This window comes from Lithobates pipiens, unplaced genomic scaffold (assembly GCF_037356315.1).
Source record: "Lithobates pipiens isolate NorthernLeopardFrog02 unplaced genomic scaffold, aLitPip1_a1.2 Scaffold_16, whole genome shotgun sequence".
NCBI classification, from domain to species: Eukaryota; Metazoa; Chordata; class Amphibia; order Anura; family Ranidae; genus Lithobates; species Lithobates pipiens.
The window spans coordinates 207,086,856-207,106,118 of record NW_027507748.1 but is presented as its reverse complement, the minus strand read 5'-3'; the positions used below and the strand labels follow the sequence as shown (position 1 = coordinate 207,106,118).

Sequence of the window (19,263 nt, the reverse complement as noted above, 5' to 3'; positions counted from 1 at the left end):
GCCTTTAGTGTGAAAGGGGTCTAAGGGTTGCAGTCTTTCCACTGACCACCAATGTAAGGGGCATTTTTTGCACTGACACCAATAAATAAGTTTTGTTCTCCAAGTCTCCAAGTACCTCTAACATAAAAAGGTTGAAAAAGGCTGGTCTATAATGTTTTTAGACACTGAAAGCTGGAGGCTATGATAGGAATTACAGAAGTAGGATAACTCATGAAGGACCTCAACATGACAGTGACAAGCGTTCCTAATCCAATGAAGAGGAATTAGAGAACACAAAAAGATGCAAGAATGTGGATTTTCAATGGTGATATCAAACTTCTAGCCGGAGTCTGTGGACTACATGAATTCCAAAAACTATGATGGGTAATACAATCTACAATAGTGGGTTTATCAGTTTGCTTGGAGTTTCATAACAGTTTTTTCATAATGAGCCTTTTCTACTTTACCTTTTTTAAGTTGAATGCAAGCAAGCATTTCCAAACTACTATGTGGAGCTTATTACATGACTTTATTTTTTTGTTGTTATATTTAATAAAAGTAGTTATTTTCTGCTATACAAAGTTATAACATATTGTTCAATGTGGGTTGGGTGACTTGACCTTACAAATAACCAGCATATCTGGCTTTTTACCAAGAATTTCTTCTTACCCACCAATTTAATATTTTTTTTTTATCTTTGTGGTCCAAGGAATGTTAAGCGGTCAAGCTTTCATTACAGGGGTGGTATACCATCTATTACACAGTACATGCTGTACGGTAAATTAATTAATAATTTAATCAATCAACCAATTCATGTACAGCTGAAAACAACTTGATATTAAGCATGTGTAAACTGATTTGTTTTATTGCTTATATACTAATAGCCAAATGCTACCCATAGAATTTAAATTAAACGTGTGCTTTTCCCATGCAAGTAAAAGAAACAAATTTAGTCCAATGCCCCCCCCCCCCCCTAATCTGTCTAGAAGTCAGGAGAAAAGAAAGACAGCCCTGGATAAAATTAGACCATGTGGGACTGTGTTTAAATTGCATGCGTTCCAACACCCGCAGCAAAATTGCACTGCTGTTTGGCAGATGCCTTGGGGTGCCATTCATTTTTAATGGCACCCCCATGCATTGGAAACCACAGCACATTAAACGTGTGCTTTTCCCATGCAAGTAAAAGAAACAAATTTAGTCCAATGCCCCCCCCTAATCTGTCTAGAAGTCAGGAGAAAAGAAAGACAGCCCTGGATAAAATTAGACCATGTGGGACTGTGTTTAAATTGCATGCGTTCCAACACCCGCAGCAAAATTGCACTGCTGTTTGGCAGATGCCTTGGGGTGCCATTCATTTTTAATGGCACCCCCATGCATTGGAAACCACAGCACATTAAACGTGTGCTTTTCCCATGCAAGTAAAAGAAACAAATTTAGTCCAATGCCCCCCCCTAATCTGTCTAGAAGTCAGGAGAAAAGAAAGACAGCCCTGGATAAAATTAGACCATGTGGGACTGTGTTTAAATTGCATGCGTTCCAACACCCGCAGCAAAATTGCACTGCTGTTTGGCAGATGCCTTGGGGTGCCATTCATTTTTAATGGCACCCCCATGCATTGGAAACCACAGCACATTTCACTGTGTACAGAAATGCATAGCACTGTGCGGTTTCCATGGGGCTGCAGAAAAGATTCAGGGACCTATCCCCTGCATTTCCCACAGGTACAGCAGTTGCTGTTCCCCCAGAAACATGGAGGCAGGCAAACCCCAATAGTGTGAACCTAGTCTTATGCCCCGTACACAAGGTTGGATTTTCTGATGAAAAATGTTCGATGGGAGCTTGTTGTCGGAAATTCCAATCATGTATAGGCTCCATCTGACTTTTTCCATTGGAATTTCCGACACCGAAAATTTGAGATCTGGATCTCAAATGTTCCGACAACAAAATCCATTGTCGGAAATTCCTATCGTGTGTACACAATTCAGACGCTCAAAGTTCCAGGCATTCTCAGAATCAAGCAGAAGAGCCGCACTGGCTATTAAACTTCAATTTTCTCGGTTTGTCGGATGTCCCCACGTTCTTGACGTTCGGAATTTCTGGCAACATTGTGTGACTGTGTGTATACAGGACAAGTTTGAGCCAACATCCGTTGGAAAAAGTCCCATGGATTTTGTTGTCGGAATGTGCGATTGTGTGTACGCGGCATTAGAGTAATTTTAGTTGAAACGTATATGGGGCTAAGGAATTTTCCCATCCCCAAACTACAGCACAGGGCCAGTCATCAGGTATCAATGCTATCACATGGAGGAAGTCATATGCTCCTCTTTACCCAGAAGCACCAGGTATTTTATTTGCTGCTGACTACTAATTGGAGTGGTGAGGGGAGAAGTTATGTGTTGCTAGGGAGGGTGGCATTAAAGCAAACCTATTGTTTGCCCTATATGGGCAAAGCACAGGTTTGCCTTAAAGGGGTAGGTGTTCCAGTCTGGGGAAAAAAAACAAAGTCAACAGCTACAAATACAGTAGTTGCTGAATTTTAATATATAGACACTTTCCTCTCCAGGAGGCCCACAATGTCAGCACCTCAGCAGATTTTTAGATCGGCTGTCAGGTGCTGCCACTGCCATTTGTGAAACTGGCAGTGAAGCCCTACTGTGCATGTGCAAAGCTAATTGGCCCAGCGAAGGAGGGGGGCCGGCACTGTCTCCCGAAAGTGGGGTATGGGTACCTGTCAAAAACAGGTACCCGTTCCCCCCTCCCCCCTGAAAAGTTCCAAATATAGCACTGGAGGGCGAGAGGAAGCACATTTGGGTGGAACTCCTCTTTAAGTTGACATATTGGTATATTTATTGTAACAGTGGTGGTTGTTGGTAACACTCAGCCGCCAATCTAAAACAGTTTCTATTACAATGTTAAGCTATTGGTTGTGGATGCTCATGAATGCTGATTGTAATGGTTTACATAACACTATTGCTCTTTGCATCATTATTCAATATTACTAACAACAATAACGCCAACAATAACACAGGTCATTGTACAACATAAAAATATACATTAAACAGATTGCCTACCTTAACCTTCATGTCTAAGTCTGTTAGCACCATGAAGAAATCATTATAAGTCATGCCATATTCTTTCCTCAATTCTGTATTGAGTTCATGATCCAGCAAATCATCGTCTCCAATTACTTTCATAGGCTTTTCATTGTCTTAAAAAACAAGAATAAAGATAGCACATTGTAACATGAAATGTAATAAAATACAAATATTGGATATTGGATGGTATATGCATTGCATGATATTCAGCACTTTTCTTACTTAGAATGAAACTGTGCCCAAACTTTGAACATTAAAGTATCCACATATTACGAACAACCTTTACAGCAAAACAAGCCCTCACCTCTGTAGCTATAGGCATTTTGGAAAAATTCACCTTCCAAATTTACAACAAAGGCACGGAAATCACATTTTCTTTCCCCTTGCGGTTTATGGAAACAGAATCTTGGCAGCCTCCCAGTCCTCTGATGAAAATAAACAGCAGGTGCTTGCAAGTTGTAAGAAATGGAATCAACTTTGGAGTCTTTTGGAGTCTTTTTTGTGATGTTTGCTGTTGCCCCCCCCCACTTCCGTTAGGATCGCTTGGCAATTCAAGCCACTCCCTCCCTGCAGTCTTCTGGGACACATCACAGGTCCCAGAAGACTACTGGACCATTTACAATGCCCAGCGTGGCTCAAGCATGTACAGTGGGCAGCTGACTACCCACAGGTAAGATGCTGGCACCTGGTGGAAAAAATTGCTCGGGTGGGTACAGCACTAAATCCTTGGACAGATAAGGGTCTTTTTATAAAAAATCAGCAGCTACAGTTTTTGTAGCTGCTGACTTTTAATTATCAAAAAATAAGACTCCTCCTAACTATTTCACCTGTGTGTCTATGTAAATGATGCCCTGAAATACAGTGTAACAGACATAGCCGGGACAGAAGCTGTTGGAGGGGACTGAATGCAAGCCTCTTGCCTTGCGATTATGGGCCCTGACATTTGGGGGAATGGTGCTCTTCGTGAGCTGTATGCCTGGGGACCCCTGAGGGGGTGTTACTTGGAATCAGGTCAATGCCCCCCCCCCCCCCCCCCAAGACACACAGAGTCTGGATATGTATATGCCATATTAGCAATAGACTGAACCACACTGTTGGGACACAAACTGTTATATGCTAATGTCATGAACTCCAGCCACCTGTCTGTTGTGTAAATGAGTCTAGTCTGGCTTGTAAGAGTATTCCACACATTGTTGTTTGTGCTAATTAACCCTGTGTTGATGTTTATGGTAATGTGTACTGAATAGTCAGTCAGTGAGCTAGGAGACAAAGTCTTACCCTGAAAAGTGTTATCTCCCAGTCAACTAGTCTGGGTCAAGGATTAGATAATTAGCTCATGCTAATTAGGTTAGGTTTTAGTCATCCTGCTGTATATATTTGTGTGAGATCTCAAATAAAAGACTATTCCTGATGTTCTCCAAGACTGGTGTTGTCTAGTTCTTGGGAGTTCCTATAGCCAGATCCATTGGACTCGTGTTCCAGGACTTAGGAAGCTGTATACTGACGGAAGCACTCAAGCGGAGTGTGGGGGATAGGATCCGTCACATACAGTATATGACAACACAGAGCAACATCTGATCTCTTCAACTCAGAATACTGTAAAAAACAGACATATATCTTTGCTTGAGATCAATCCCTTTTATATTGTAGATTTTTTTTTTTTGTTTAAAGGCAGAAACAATAAACCCTTTTTAGTGCCTCTCTTTATTATATGAATACATTCACATGTTAAGGTGATTACATATAAATACATTTGTAGGTTGAGTATAGGCTTATGGTAAAGATTTTATGGAGAAATCACCTGTCTGTTATAAAAATAACTTTATTCAAAAAGAAATTACATAAATAGCAGTTGTGTATAAAAATATGCTGTGCTGGTTAATATACAACAAAAATTTACATAAAAAAACAAATTAACATAAATCAGAATTGTGCTAAATACAAACATGTGTGTAATTATAATCCAACATCACCGCACACTGCACAGTCCTTCATATAAATGTCATTGAATAAAACTGTGATACAATCCACCAATCGTGATCAAGTCAACATAGACAGTCCACTTCGGTGAGCTCAAATTGTATAACATTAGATACCTCCACCAAACCTCTTTTGGGCACATACTCACCTTATGGATAAACATATTACAAAAATCTTATCGTGCCTTTAATCAAATCAATATGATTCAAAAAACCCAGCTGGACTCTCCCAGAGCTCAATCAATCCTAAAGCACGATCGGATTTTCCAACGGGAATTGTGTGATGACAGGCTGTTGGCGGAAAAGCCGACCGTTTGTATGCTCCATCTGACAATTGTTGTCGGATTTTCTGCGGACAAATGTTGGATGGCAGGTTTTGAAATTTTCTGCAGACAAATGTCTGTTGTCGGATTTTCCGGGCGTGTAAACACAAGTCCGTCGGACAAAAGTCCAAAGTACAAATATGCATGCTCGGAAGCAAGGACGAGCCCGAAGCGGCTGGTCTTGTAAACTAGCGTTCGTAATGGAGAATTAACATTCGTGACGTGGCAAAATATGAAATCTTGAAATACAGCGCACAATTCTCTTCTTCTTTAATGGGATAATAATGAAGCTGCTTTTCTTGTGATACTGATGGAGTTATTGCAAACTAATTTTCAAAGGCTTTTTTTTTCTAGTGATATCAAGAACAATATTATTATTATTCTTATTTTTTTTTTATTTTTTTGGGCAAGTTACTACAACACCATTATCCCCTAGTTTTTAAGATCAAAGATACAAGTATGTTGGTGTCCCTTGTTAATTTTACATTGTATTTTTTAAATGTAACTGCCTACTCCCAAACTGTCATTTGAAGTAAAATACATAGGGGGTTATTTACTAAGGCCAAATCCACTTTTCACTACAAGTGCATTTGGAAGTAAAGTTACTGTAAATCCGAGGGGAACATACAAAATAAAAAACAGCATTTTAGCATGCACATGATTGGATGATAAAATCAGCAGAGCTTCCCCTCATTTCAGATCTACCCCTCAGATTTACAGCGACTGCACTTCCAAGTGCACTTGTAGTGCAAAGTGGATTTGCCTTTTGTAAATAACCCACATAGTCAAGTATTATTCTCCACATTTTTTTTATTGTGTATTAAAAAAAGAAAACAAATAAAATTAGACATGCTATTGGCCAATAGAACTTAACCAAAAAGTGCATTCTATGCATCCAAAAATATAGAAAATATAACAAATCAAATCATTATTATTCTACCAAAAAATAAAATATAAGCCTCATGCATATGTCCTGCTTCTTAATATAGGGGGTCAACAATGCCAAGAGTTAGTGAAAGCAGGGGTCCGTTATCCGGGGGTAATTCAGTAAATCATCTGGATTATTGTCCTGGAGCTCCCGCAGCAAAGGCATATGACATAATTGGTCAGGATTAATAAAGCAACCAATTTTTGGTCCAAGAAATCCTCCTCCTCTTGTTTCTGGACTGGACTTGGGTCAAAGCAATAACTCCAAGGCCAATAATAATTAACACGTTATCTCCTCCGATTTTGCAAAATGTCAGGTTGACGAACAGCCATTCAGAAACAAACTGAAAAGCACGAAATCAAACTTCTACTAACACGAAATTAGCAGAAGGAGCCCAAAGGGTGGCGCTAAAGAGCTGAAAAACCACCTAGTATGTCACTACATTCGTGTTTGTTGGCCGACAATTCCTTGCTGTTTGCCTGTAAGACAAAATCCAGGCACACGCCTTCGGACAAAAGTCTGAGGTTTTGTCTGCGGAAAATCCGATCGTGTGCACAAGGCTTAACGCAGTAAGGTTGGCCATATATTATACAATTTTCTTATACTTTTTTTCTTTAGATTTACCAAAACCATATAAGATGAGGTCAAACCTAAACACTTTCAATTTGTATGCAATCAGGCAGGTCCTTGCACTACATAATTGAAGGTATATTTAAAGGAAATTGAATAAGAAAATTGTATAATGTATGCCAGGCTAAATCCAGCACTCAGCTCAGGTGATAAAGCATGGAGCAGCGCTTAAAAGGATAAAAAAACTGACATAGTGCTCACTGACATATTTTATATTAGCCCCTTCATTCCTGGCATATTGTGAAATGATGTCGGCAGATGGGATCTCCCATCCTGGGCGGGTATTATATGGCATCTTCCGCTTCCTGCCGGTACTGTGCCACTGAGGAGCCGATGTGTGTGCCTGGAGGCCGCGATGTCCGTTGGGCACCCGCGATTGCTCCTGACAGAGCAGGAACGTGGATCTGTGTGTAAACACACAAATCCATGTTCTGTCAGGGGAGTAGTATATAGGAACACCCATCAGTCTTCTCCCCCAGTCAGCCCCATTCCCCCACAGTTAGAGCACACAGTGAGGGAACGCATTTAACCCCCTGATCGCTCCCTAGTGTTAACCCCTTCACTGCCAGACACATTTATACAGTAATCAGTGACTATTTATAGCACTGATAGTTGTATAAATGTCAATGGTTTCAAAAATGTGTCCCCCATAATGTTTGCTGACATTACCAGTAAAAAAATAAAAAATAATAAAAATGCCATAAATCAATAACCTATTTTGTAGGCGTTATAACTTTTGCGCAAACCAATAAATATAAGCCTATTGCGTTTTTTTTTTTTTTTTACCAAAAATATGTAGAAGAATACATATCAGCCTAAACTGAGAAAAAAAATAGTTAAAAAAAAAATTGGGATATTTATTATAGCAAAAAGAAAAAAATATTGTGTTTTATTCAAAATTGTCGCTCTTTTTTGTTTATAGCGCAAAAATAAAAACCGCAGAGGTGATCAAATACCACCAAAAGAAATCTCTATGTGTGGGGAAAAAAGCACATCAAATTTGTTTGGATACAGCGTTGCATGACCATGCAATTGTCATATCGCAAAAAATGGCCCAGTCAGGAAGGGGGTAAATTCTTTCGGGACTGAAGTGGTTGGAGTGGACGTAAACCCACAGATATACCCAGTGAAGTGAACAGCCTCAGATGATACACAGGGATGACACAAATCTCCCTACATAAGTTTTTGATGTATATCTGCTGTCTTCAACTTTCTATACTGTTCAGAAAGAGCACATTGTGTTAGAATGTCTCTTCCTGTTCCACCACAGGGTGTGGATTCTTGGCATACACTGTATGACAGCTGATTGGAGGAAAGGCACACAACTCCTCTTCCCATAGGCAAAGGAAGGAAATAATGTGCAGAGCACGAGACTTGGGGCTTTGGAGAGAGATAAGTAAACACTACAGATAGATGTGCGCAGGTCAAATTTCATAAATGGGGTTTACATCCACTTTAAGAAAAAAAATGCACTCACATATTAACTGAATAAAACCACCAATATCACTTTAAAACCATATCAATGCTGCTGTTGTAGATGGCTCTAACATTGGTAATATACAGATACTCTATTTTGCAGAGTGCTACCAAGCAATACCACAGGCCACATCCTACATGTTTTGTCATTCTGACTTCATTGGGGTGACTAAGAAATTACGTCAGAATGACAAAACGCGCAAGGCATGGCTTGGTAGCACTCTGCTCCTCTGCAGGTGGGAAGCCACCCCTGCTGGTGGGAAGCAGACAAGGTTACTAGATCCAGCATTAATAGTTCAGTGAGGGCATAGAAAGCAGCTGCAGTAAAGTGTTCCTACTTGCTTTCTCTCTCTCTAGCCGAGCACACTACCCAAGCAATGGATACTGCACTTTACCTTCATTGTACATGTACAGTACCTTCACCATTACAGGAAATAAACAGTTTCATTCTACAATTCACAGCTATCTCTAAAGTAGCTAGTAATTTAGCCTTAAGCGCTAATTAGAATACAAAATTACCTTTACCTTTAAACCTATATTAAATATTCAGGTAAAATATGATCTAAATGTTTAGTTTATATACTGTATGCTTCCTTGAAAAAAAAAATTATACCAGGTCATTAGCTATGAAATAGGTAATATTCTACATGGCTATATGATTTACTGTATGATTATATGATTTACGTATGTTGCATACAATAGTTCTAGTGTTCTGGGTATAATTAGTATGAGACTGAACTACAAATAATGTAAATAACACAGTTAAAGTAGAAAAGGCATAGCCAGAACCACAATCTGTGATCATTGTTTGAGACAGTTTTCAAAAGATGAAGAGTAAAAATGTTAAAAATGCTACCAACGGGGCGTGGCAAGATGGCGACCTGAGCGGACGTGTGTAGAGGGAGCTCCGCGCCGCATTGGTTCAATTATCCGCCTAGAGAGACTTTTAATCACCCTTATATTCCCGGACGGGTGCCACTTTGTCCCGGGAATGCGAAGAGGCAACCCTGGATCGCAGAGGAAGCGGCAGCAGAACCTGAAGACCCCACCGGCTGACCAGGTCGCACGTGCATGCTCCTCCAACATGGCGTCCCAGACTGATACCCCGGAGGCGACGGAGGCGACGGCCGCGCTGGGGAGTGAGCAATTCACGGCTCTTATGCAGGCCATTGCGGGGTGTCAGACCACGTTGACAGCCAAGATCGACCACATGCAGCTGGAGATGGGTCTAATTCGCAGGGACATGGATAAATATAGAGAGCGCCTGACTGAAGCTGAACGACGTGTGGGAGACACGGAGGATACCGTTCATAGGCATGGTGAATCTATCCGGACTCTGCAGGTGAAGATGAAGGTGCTGGAGTCCCGTGCGGAAGATCAAGAGAACAGGAAGCAGAGGAATAATCTCCGCCTGGTGGGCCTCCCGGAGGGGGCAGAGGGCCGCGACCCAGCTACTTTTGCTGAACAACTCCTGTGTACCCTCCTACCCCAGACAACCTTCTCCCCGCAATTTGCGGTCGAACGGGCGCATAGGATGCCGTCGGTGAAGGGACCGCCTGGGACGCCGCCGAGGACCTTTATCTTCAGGCTTCTGAACTTTCGTGATCGGATCTTGTGCTACGGGAGGCGAGGAAGATCAAGGAGCTGTGGTATGAGAACGTTCGGATTATGATCTTCCCGGACTACTCAACCGAGACCCAGCGCCTTCGTCGTACGTTCGACCATGTGAAGGGACAACTTCGTGCAAGAGGCCTGAAATACAATATGTTGTTCCCGGCTAAGCTGCGAGTCGTGGACGGAGAGTCCTCGAAATTCTTCACTGCTCCGGAGGATGTGTCCCGCTGGCTGGAGTCGCTGCCCCGGGATCGCTAGCCCATTTCTTTTCTCCCCTGAGGTCAGTGTTGCCCCTGCCACCTGCTCTACGCCCTGACTTTCTAGGCCTACTTCTCCTTGTGTGTCCCCGGTGGCTGCCCGCTCAGTGGGCCCCTTGGTTTCCCCTTCCCCCCCCTCCCGCGGTCACCGGCTGCGGCGGGGCTGTACGGGACGCTGAGCTATGGCGGGTCGCTGCCTCTGCAACACATCGGCCCTGGGCTGCATCATGCTGGAGACACGGCTGCCTATCTCTGGATGGGTGCAGGGCAGCTATCTGACTTCTCCTGGCATTGCACCTTGGTGGGGCACGTCTTTGCTCCTTGTCCCCCGTATGACTTCTTCTCCTGAGGCTGGTGGAGCTGGGACCGGCGGGTGGGACACAAGTTGTGAGACTGGGTGACTGTTGTTGGTGGATGGCAACCGCACATGTTCTCCTCAGTGTACGGGACTGCTACGCTCTACTAATGCAGACATTTTTTCTTCTTTTTCTCTTTTTGGTACTTTTTATTTTTTATTTCATTTTACGTGGTGCGGTGTGGGGCTCCCTGGCTCCCGCGTCCCCCCCCCCATTTGGTTCTCTTTCCCGGTGGGGGTTGGGTCCTTGGGGTGCTGTCTGTGCCATATTCCCCCCCTAGGAGACATTCCTAATTAAGACTCTTGGTTGGTTTGGGTATGCAAACGCCCTCTGCTATGTTTGGCGGGGTGTGGGGAGGGAGGGGTTGGGTGTTTAAGTTTTTGTTCTGTTTTGTTTTTAGCTTGCAGAGTTATTCTGTAGTTTTATTATATGCCAGACAGTTAAGAGGTCACGAGTACATGTGGTTAATATGCCTGGGGGTTGCCTTGGGGCTCCGCCCCTACTGTAGCAACTGGGCGGGAACTGGTATTGTCTTGGGTGGGGGGTCGCCTCCCTGGGGCCTGCCTAATTTACCATCCCCTGTGAGTTATCTCATTTTATGTAGGTTATGGCCCAGTTAAAAGTTCTCTCGTGGAACGTTAGGGGGCTTAATAGCAAAATTAAACGCTCCCTTGTATTTGAGTTCCTTAACCACTTGCTTACTGGGCACTTAAACCCCCCTCAGTCCCAGACCAATTTTCAGCTTTCAGCGCTGATGCACTTTGAGTGACAATTGCGCGGCCATACAACACTGTACCCAAATGAAATTTTTATCATTTTTTTCCCACAAATAGAGCTTTCTTTTGGTGGTATTTAGTTACAGCTCGGAGTTTTATTTTTTGCTAAACAAACAAAAAAAGATGCAAAAAAAAAATCATGTTTTAATAGTTTGTTATAAAATTTTGCAAACGGGTCATTTTTATCCTTCATTGAAGTGCGCTGATTAGGCGGCACTGATAGGCTGCATTGGTGGGCACTGATGGGCTGCATTGGTGGGCACTGATGGGCTGCATTGGTGGGCACTGATAGGCTGCACTGGTGGGCACTGATAGGCATAGTTAAGGCGGCACTAATAGGCACAGATAAGGCGGCACCGATGGGCACAGATAAGGCGGCACTGATGGGCAAAGATGGGCACAGATAAGATGGCACGGATGGGTGGCACGGATAAGTGGCACGGATGGGTGGCACGGATGGGCACTGATAGGTACCACAGATAGATGGGACTGATGGGCACTGATAGGTGGCTCTGATAGGTGGCACTGCTGGGCACTGATGGGCGGCACTGCTGGGCACTGATGGGCGGCACTGCTGGGCACTGATGGGCGGCACTGGGGTGCAGCACCTGAGGCAGATTTTGGGTGGCACTGTGGGTGGCACTGCTGGGTGGCACTGTGGGTGGCACTGTGGGCACTGCTGGGTGGCACTGTGGGCACTATGGGCACTGCTGGGTGGCACTGACAGGGGGGCACTTACTTTATTTCAGGATGGCACTGCGGGTGGCAGGTGGGCACTGGCAGGGGGCAGGTGTCCTTTTAAATTGCTGGCCGTGATCGGGACTGATGTCCCGAACACGGCCGCCGGCGATCGGCTTTTTTTTTTTCTAGCCGATTACCGGCTCCGTTTTATCACATGATCAGCTGTCATTGGCTGACAGCTGATCACGTGATAAGGGGTCAGGATCGACCCCTTACACGGATCGGTGATCAGGCGAGTCTCACGGACTCGCCGATCACAGAGCGCGCCGCGCGCGCCCCTCAGGGGGCGCGCAGGCCGCTCGTAACCGGGACTACGTCAATAGACGTAGTCCCGAAAATGTGGGTCCGCGCTATTGCCGTCATTTTGCAATAGCGCGGATCCCAAGTGGTTAAAAAGTATAGCCCCCATATTTGTATCTTACAGGAAACGCACTTGGTGGGCAGCAAAATTCTCAGTCTCAAACGTCCGTGGGTGGGGAGACACTTCCATGCGACCCACACGGCGTACTCCCGGGGGGTCAGCATTTTAGTACATAAACATCTTAATTTTGAATTGCTGGATGTTAAGCTGGACCCCGGGGGTCGCTATGTCATACTGCACGCTCTTATTGACACGGTGGAGATGGTGGTGGTGGGCTTGTACCTGCCCCCCCCCGGCGGACCTGTCCCTGCTCTATAGTATGGTCCCCATCCTGGCTCAATACACCACGGATAATATCCTATTGGCGGGGGACTTTAACATTGCCCCGAATCCATCCTTGGATAGAGCTGCCCCGGGTTCCTCCAGCGAGTCTCACTTATCTAAATGGGCGGGTGTGTTTGGCCTGGAGGATGTGTGGCGATGGAAGCACCCCTCGGAGCGCTCCTATACTTGCCACTCTCTCCCCCATAATTCACTGTCACGCATTGATCTTGCTGCCCTGCTTCCTAGGATTGGGGAGGTCACCACTCTCCCTAGGGGTATCTCGGACCACTCCCCCCTGCTTTGTAGTATACAAACATCTACCGCCCCCTCAGATAGAATCTGGTGTCTCTCCAGGTTTTGGGTTAAGCACCCCACTATAGATTTTGAAATGGCTGCGCTGATACAACAGTATTGGCGGTTGAATGTGGGTACAGCCTCGATGGGCACCGTGTGGTACGCTTTCAAAGCATACGTACGGGGGTGTTACCTCTCGGCTATTGCGAGAGAGCGCAGGAATGACCGGGTTACCCTTGAGGAGGCCGAGGCCAGAGCCCTGTCCTTGGAGTCCAGGTTTGCCACTACGGCCAATCCGGTTACGGGACAGGACATGAAGGTGGCTTACAGGGAGGTAATGCTCCTGAGGGTTGCTAAGGTGCACAAGAGGCAACTGGCTCAGACACAAAGAATTTTTGAGCAGGGGGAAAAGACTGGGAGACTGCTGGCCTGGTTGGCCCGGGAACAGTCCCCCCTCGCCACTATACCTAGGATACAGTCTGATAATGGGACCGTTATTACAGACCCAGTTGGCATTAATAAGTGCTTTCAGGACTTTTACACTAGGCTGTACTCCTCAAGGGTTGGCTACTCTACTGAACAGCTGCACAATTTCTTAGACGGAGTACAGTTTCCAACCTTGTCCCCTGAGGCGCAGCGGGCCCTAGATAGCCCCATTACAATGGGGGAGGTACGGGGGGCGCTGGGCTCTCTTCAGTCGGGCAAGACCCCCGGTACGGATGGGCTTCCACCTGAATTCTTTAAGCAATACGTAGATGATTTGGCGCCCAGACTTTATGACATGTTTACAAAGACGTTGACTGACGGTGAGCTTCCCCACTCTATGGATCAAGCTATTATTGTGGTCATACCTAAGCCGGGGAAGGACCCCCAGCTCTGCTCCTCCTATAGGCCTATCTCCCTTCTTAATTCCGACGCAAAGGTTTTGACTAAAATCCTCGCCAGGCGTCTCAATGAGGTGATACTTACCCTAATCCATGAGGATCAGTCGGGCTTTATGCCTGGAAAGGGGACGGACATCAATCTTCGGAGACTGTATGCGGTCTTGTCCTCGGGGGTCGGGGACGTTGACAAAGCGGTGGTGGCCTCCCTTGATGCGGAAAAGGCCTTTGATTCCGTGGAGTGGATCTATCTCTGAGAGGTCCTCCGTAGGTTTGGCTTTGGTCCCGTCTTCGTCTCCTGGGTTCAGGCTGTGTACAGATCTCCGACTGCTAGGGTGCGTACGGGGATGGTCCTCTCTCCACCCTTCCCCTTGCGGCGGGGGACGAGACAGGGCTGCCCTCTGTCGCCGGGGCTGTTCGCCTTGGTGATAGAACCTATGGCTATCCTCCTCAGATCCGAGACCCGGGTGAGGGGAATAGACATAGGTCCCCAGCAGGAGAAGGTGTCGCTCTATGCAGATGACACTCTGTTGTATCTTAGAGACTATGGTTCCTCCCTGAAACGGGCCCTTGAAGTTATTGACGGATTTGGGAGGTACTCGGGGGTCTGTATAAACTGGGGCAAGTCAGTATTATTTCCTCTTCATTCAGCGGTGGGCCCCGGAGAGTTGGATGGACAGCTCAAGCGGGTCTCCCGGTTTAAATATCTAGGAGTGGAGATTGATGGGGATCTTGGGAACTTCGTTGCACTTAACCTCGCCCCAGTGGTGACTCGGGTTACCCAGCAATGTGCGGTGTGGAGATCTCTTCCCCTTTCCCCGGTGGGTAGAGTCAATTTAATTAAAATGTCCATCCTACCCCGTCTCCTCTATCTCTTTAGACAGACCCCCGTCAACATACCTATGTCCTTCTTTAGGAGACTGGACAGTGTGATGGTGTCCTTTATTTGGAATGGGAGAGCACCTAGGATAGCGAAAACTACGTTGCAGCTACCGGTCGCGTTGGGGGGCCTTGCCCTCCTGTGTTTTCTTAAATATTATTGGGCGGCGGTTCTAGTGACAGTCAAGTGGTGGTTAACCCGGGAAAGTGTGAATCCGGCGTCGGTGGTGGAGGCAGCGTTATTGGGGTCGGGCGAGACACTTCGGAATCTAATATTTACTGGGCCGAGAGCTAATCCGGGGGTGACGACACCTATGAGGACGACTGTTCAGGTATGGGACACGGTGACCGGGAAATTTGAGGAACCTGACACGTGGTCCCCGGAGACACCGTTATGGGGTAACCCGAGACTCCCCCACTTTCACTCGATCCCGGACCCAGTGGTATGGACAAGGCATGGGATTGCCACTCTGGGGGATATAGTGTCCCAGGGGCAACTCATTACTTTTGATGCTCTGAAGGCCCTTAGGGGCCTTCCGAACCGGATGTTTTTTAGGTACTTGCAGGTGCGCCACGCATACAGATCCCAATTTCCCCAACCGATCACCCTACAGATGTCGGCTTTGGAATCAGAGCTTCGTTCCCCAGAGCAACGTAAAACACTATCGACCATCTACAATATGCTGACTCTATTAGACACCTCTAAGGTCTCTCAGCTGTATGAGACTTGGAGACGGGACATAGCGGACCTGACGGGGGAGGAGTGGGAGGAGGGGCTTCGGCAGTACCTGACCTTGGCTATTTCCTCGAGGGATAGATTTGGCCAACTCAAGTTCCTTCATCAGGCCTACTTTTCCCCGCTGAAGTTGGCCAAAATGTATCCGGACAGATCGCCGGCATGCCCCAGATGCGGAGTGGGGGAGGCAGACTTCTTCCACACGGTTTGGTCATGTCCGCCGATCAGGGAGTTCTGGTTGGAGGTCCTGGATGACATCAATTCTGTAGGGCAACTGAATGTACCCTGCAATCCAGCCCCCCTCCTCCTGGGTATCTGCTCCTTCCTTGAGGCTCCCCAGCGGAAAAAGCTATTTGTCTTCTACACCTGTATGTATGCTAGGAAGGCTATTCTCTTGAAATGGAATCAGGCTCAACCCCCCTCCAGGCAGCTCTGGCTGCAACTTATTAATAATGCGTTGCCTTTATATAAATTAACTTATATGGGGAGGAATTGCCCAGGGAAGTTTGACAGAATATGGGCGGACTGGGTAGAGGCTAAACAACTGACTATTGGATAGCCGGGTGTTCTTCTCCGGATTGATGGGGCCTGCTGTGGACTTGGGGCTGCTGGGTGGTGGTCGTGGGGGGTGGGGGGGATGTGGTGGGCCTGTGCCCCTTTCTCCCCCCCTCCCCTTCCCCCCCCCTCCTCTAGGGGTGCATTTTAATCAAGTGCTATATTTGTACACTGGATGCGGGCGGGCGGCAAGGACTGAGAGTGGGCTCTGCCCCACAACAATACCCCGATTGTCTATGTATGTATTTGATTAAGAACAGGGTTATTGATTGTGCAACATTGTCTGGCTAAACTGTAATGATTCTGGATTGTACTTCTTGTGTGTTTTTTTATGGTTAAATAAACTTTATGTTAAAAAAAAAAAAAATAAAATGCTACCAACGCTGCTAATAATATTAATAGCAGGACTATTCCACTTAAACAAATTGTAAATAATTTTGTAAAGCAGCTTAGAAATGTCCTGTTTAGTAAATCCCCCCTTTAGAGTACATGCTTAGGAAAAGTGCAATTTCTCATATAGTGCTCATATCCATTCTGCCTCCCCGTGACCTAAAGTAACCCACCCTCCCCTGCCCCATGTATACTTACCTGCTGTGGTTTGCCACAATCTTCACATTCCATGTGTATAAATGCTCTCATTACAGTTTCCAAATCAGACTGTTTTCAACCCCAGCTAAATATATCATTTGTTCCTGTTGAACAAAGCGATCATTATCATTTCCACCTTCATAACCCAACACCAAAGTGTCAGACAGCAAATCCCATTCCCTCTTCACAGCATAAACATGCATGCTCAGCAGGCCCGTCGCAACAGAACAGGCAAAACAAGCAATTGCTTGGGGCCCCCGAGCTGGCCTGGGGCCCCAGCCGCGCCGCCGCTTCCTATAAGCTGCAGGCAGTCTGTAGAGTGGCCGAGCTCCTAGTCCTTCCTCCCGCAGTCCGCGCGGTACAGGAGATTCAGTTTTCTGTTCCCGGCCGGACTGACAGGAAGTGCACACGCTCACTTCCTTTCAGTCCAGCCGGAAGGGAACATAAAACTGAATCTCCTGCCGCGTGTTACGCGGTAGGGAGGGGGGTTAAAAAGAACATGGGGGGAGTAGTAAGGGGGGGGAGGCAGTCATCAAGACCCATTTAGTAATAAAAATAGGGTAGCTTGCTGACCATAATAAAAACAATTACCATAGCTTTCTTTCTATTTTATTTCTTTACCATCCCATTTCCAACTTATTGCTTTTTTTTAAGTGTGTGTGTGCGTATGTTTTAAGTATGTTGGATTTAGTTATCGTGCACTTTTTTTAATGTATACTTGATTTTATGGTACATTGGTGTTTTTTTGGAAATGTTCAATTGTTGAAAATGTTCACATTTTATTCACATTATATGCAACAGCAGTATTTACTCTGTAAACCTTTTTTATTTACATAAAGTGTTGGTGAACTTAAACTGTATTGCTATGCTGTGATTTCTGCAGGCTTTGCGTGCGTGCGTGCGTGCGTGCGTGCGTGCATGCGTGCGTGCAGGGGGAGGGGGGGCCTCCATGTCCATTTTGCTTGGGGCCCCCAAATTCCTTCAAACGGCCCTGATGCTCAGCCAAACCAAGTGGGCATGTTTATAAAGCTGCCAACAAAGAGACAATAGCAAGCCTGATAGGATTGTGCCTGCATATCCAACCTATCTGCATAACTAATGCTAAATCTATCCTTAGCCTAGCATTCATATAAACACATATATGTACAATATACAATATATAATTTAAATATTGTAAAAGAAGAATACAGGAAGTAGAATGTAGTTTTAGTTCCCCACTCTAGTTCCCCACCTAGTTTAGAGATAAACGGTGGTACTTGAACAGTTTTGATGTTGGACTTCCAGAGAGTGTCTGCTGTAGTAATGGAAGAGGTAGGTGGGTTTATAATAACATCTCAGTGTTTGGCTTCCCACTTCCTCTAAGTCCAGTAGTGTGCACCTCCTTCCTCTTCCCTCAGGAACACACACAATGTGTACCGCGCCCCCAGAGGTCTGACCTCTGCAGCCTGCACTTCTATTGTTAAAAGAATCGCCATGGAACATTGTGAAAAACACACATATTATTGCCTTATGACAAATCTGGCTGTTCTGTCTCCCGTACCCCATAGTAATCAATAGAGTTCTAATGAACATGCATAGGAAGAAGGACCACAACCCAGAATTTAGTGACAATGCTGTTGATCTCCTCTAACCTCACATACCAGCAATCAGCTCTCAGAACAGGAAGTCTCTGAGTGGCACTAATAACTGATATGTGGCTCAGTTTAGTACATTGTGTGATATGTAAGGCTACAAATAGGGTATCGGTGACAGTAGCCTTTTTGTGCTAGGAACTGATTGCTGGTATCTGGAAAATTTTCTGCAGGTTAGAGGAGATATGCAGCACTGGCACCAAGGCCCAGTTCACAATTGTTCTGTGGGTAGGGCAGACAATTCATTTCAGTAGGCTGTAGGCTGCACTACCCACAGAAGCAAAGGGAAAGATGTCCTGGAACCCTTTTGAAAATCGGAGCATTGCCTGCTGGCATTTTGCCAACGCATAGAGGTGCCACAAAGAATTAATGGCACCCCTGCATGTCATGCGAAACAGCAGCATGACATGTCCAGCAGCATGGTCAATGTGCGGAAGTGTGCATATTTTCCTGGCACGCAATAGTGTAAATTTAGCCTAAATGCCATGTCTGCTCTTGGAGAAGTGTGGATTCCTCGGGTAACCTGGTGCATGTGCCGTAGTGGATTGTAGGTAATAACATTGTGTACCTACTACGCATGTGCGGTAACAATGGCATTAAATATAGGCCAGTTCCATCCACAACAGCTATACCCAGCTGGAAGAAAAAGGTGAGAAAAGGACTTGGCCTTCTAATTTCTGGCGCTGCCAGCTGACATTACCATTCTACCCCCTGGCTTCTGTTGCAGCTTACACAGACACTAAAATCCTTTGCCTAGTAGCCCTTACAACCAGTTACCCACCCAACCTTTGCTGCTAGCAGGAAGGAATGCATCTGGAGTTATAGCTGACAGCTACTCAAGGAGACACCACTCACGATCA

At 45.6% G+C, this 19,263-nt stretch overlaps 1 protein-coding gene across 1 annotated transcript in view; it reads right to left on the bottom strand.

Annotated features, from left to right (window-relative positions):
• CCDC80 (coiled-coil domain containing 80) overlaps positions 1-19,263 on the bottom strand; it is a 218,073-nt gene that overhangs the window by 90,476 nt on the left and 108,334 nt on the right. The window contains exon 4 of the mRNA XM_077480931.1: positions 3,051-3,187. Within this exon, the coding sequence (XP_077337057.1) occupies positions 3,051-3,187 (137 nt within the window). The remainder of the gene's footprint in view (positions 1-3,050; positions 3,188-19,263) is intronic.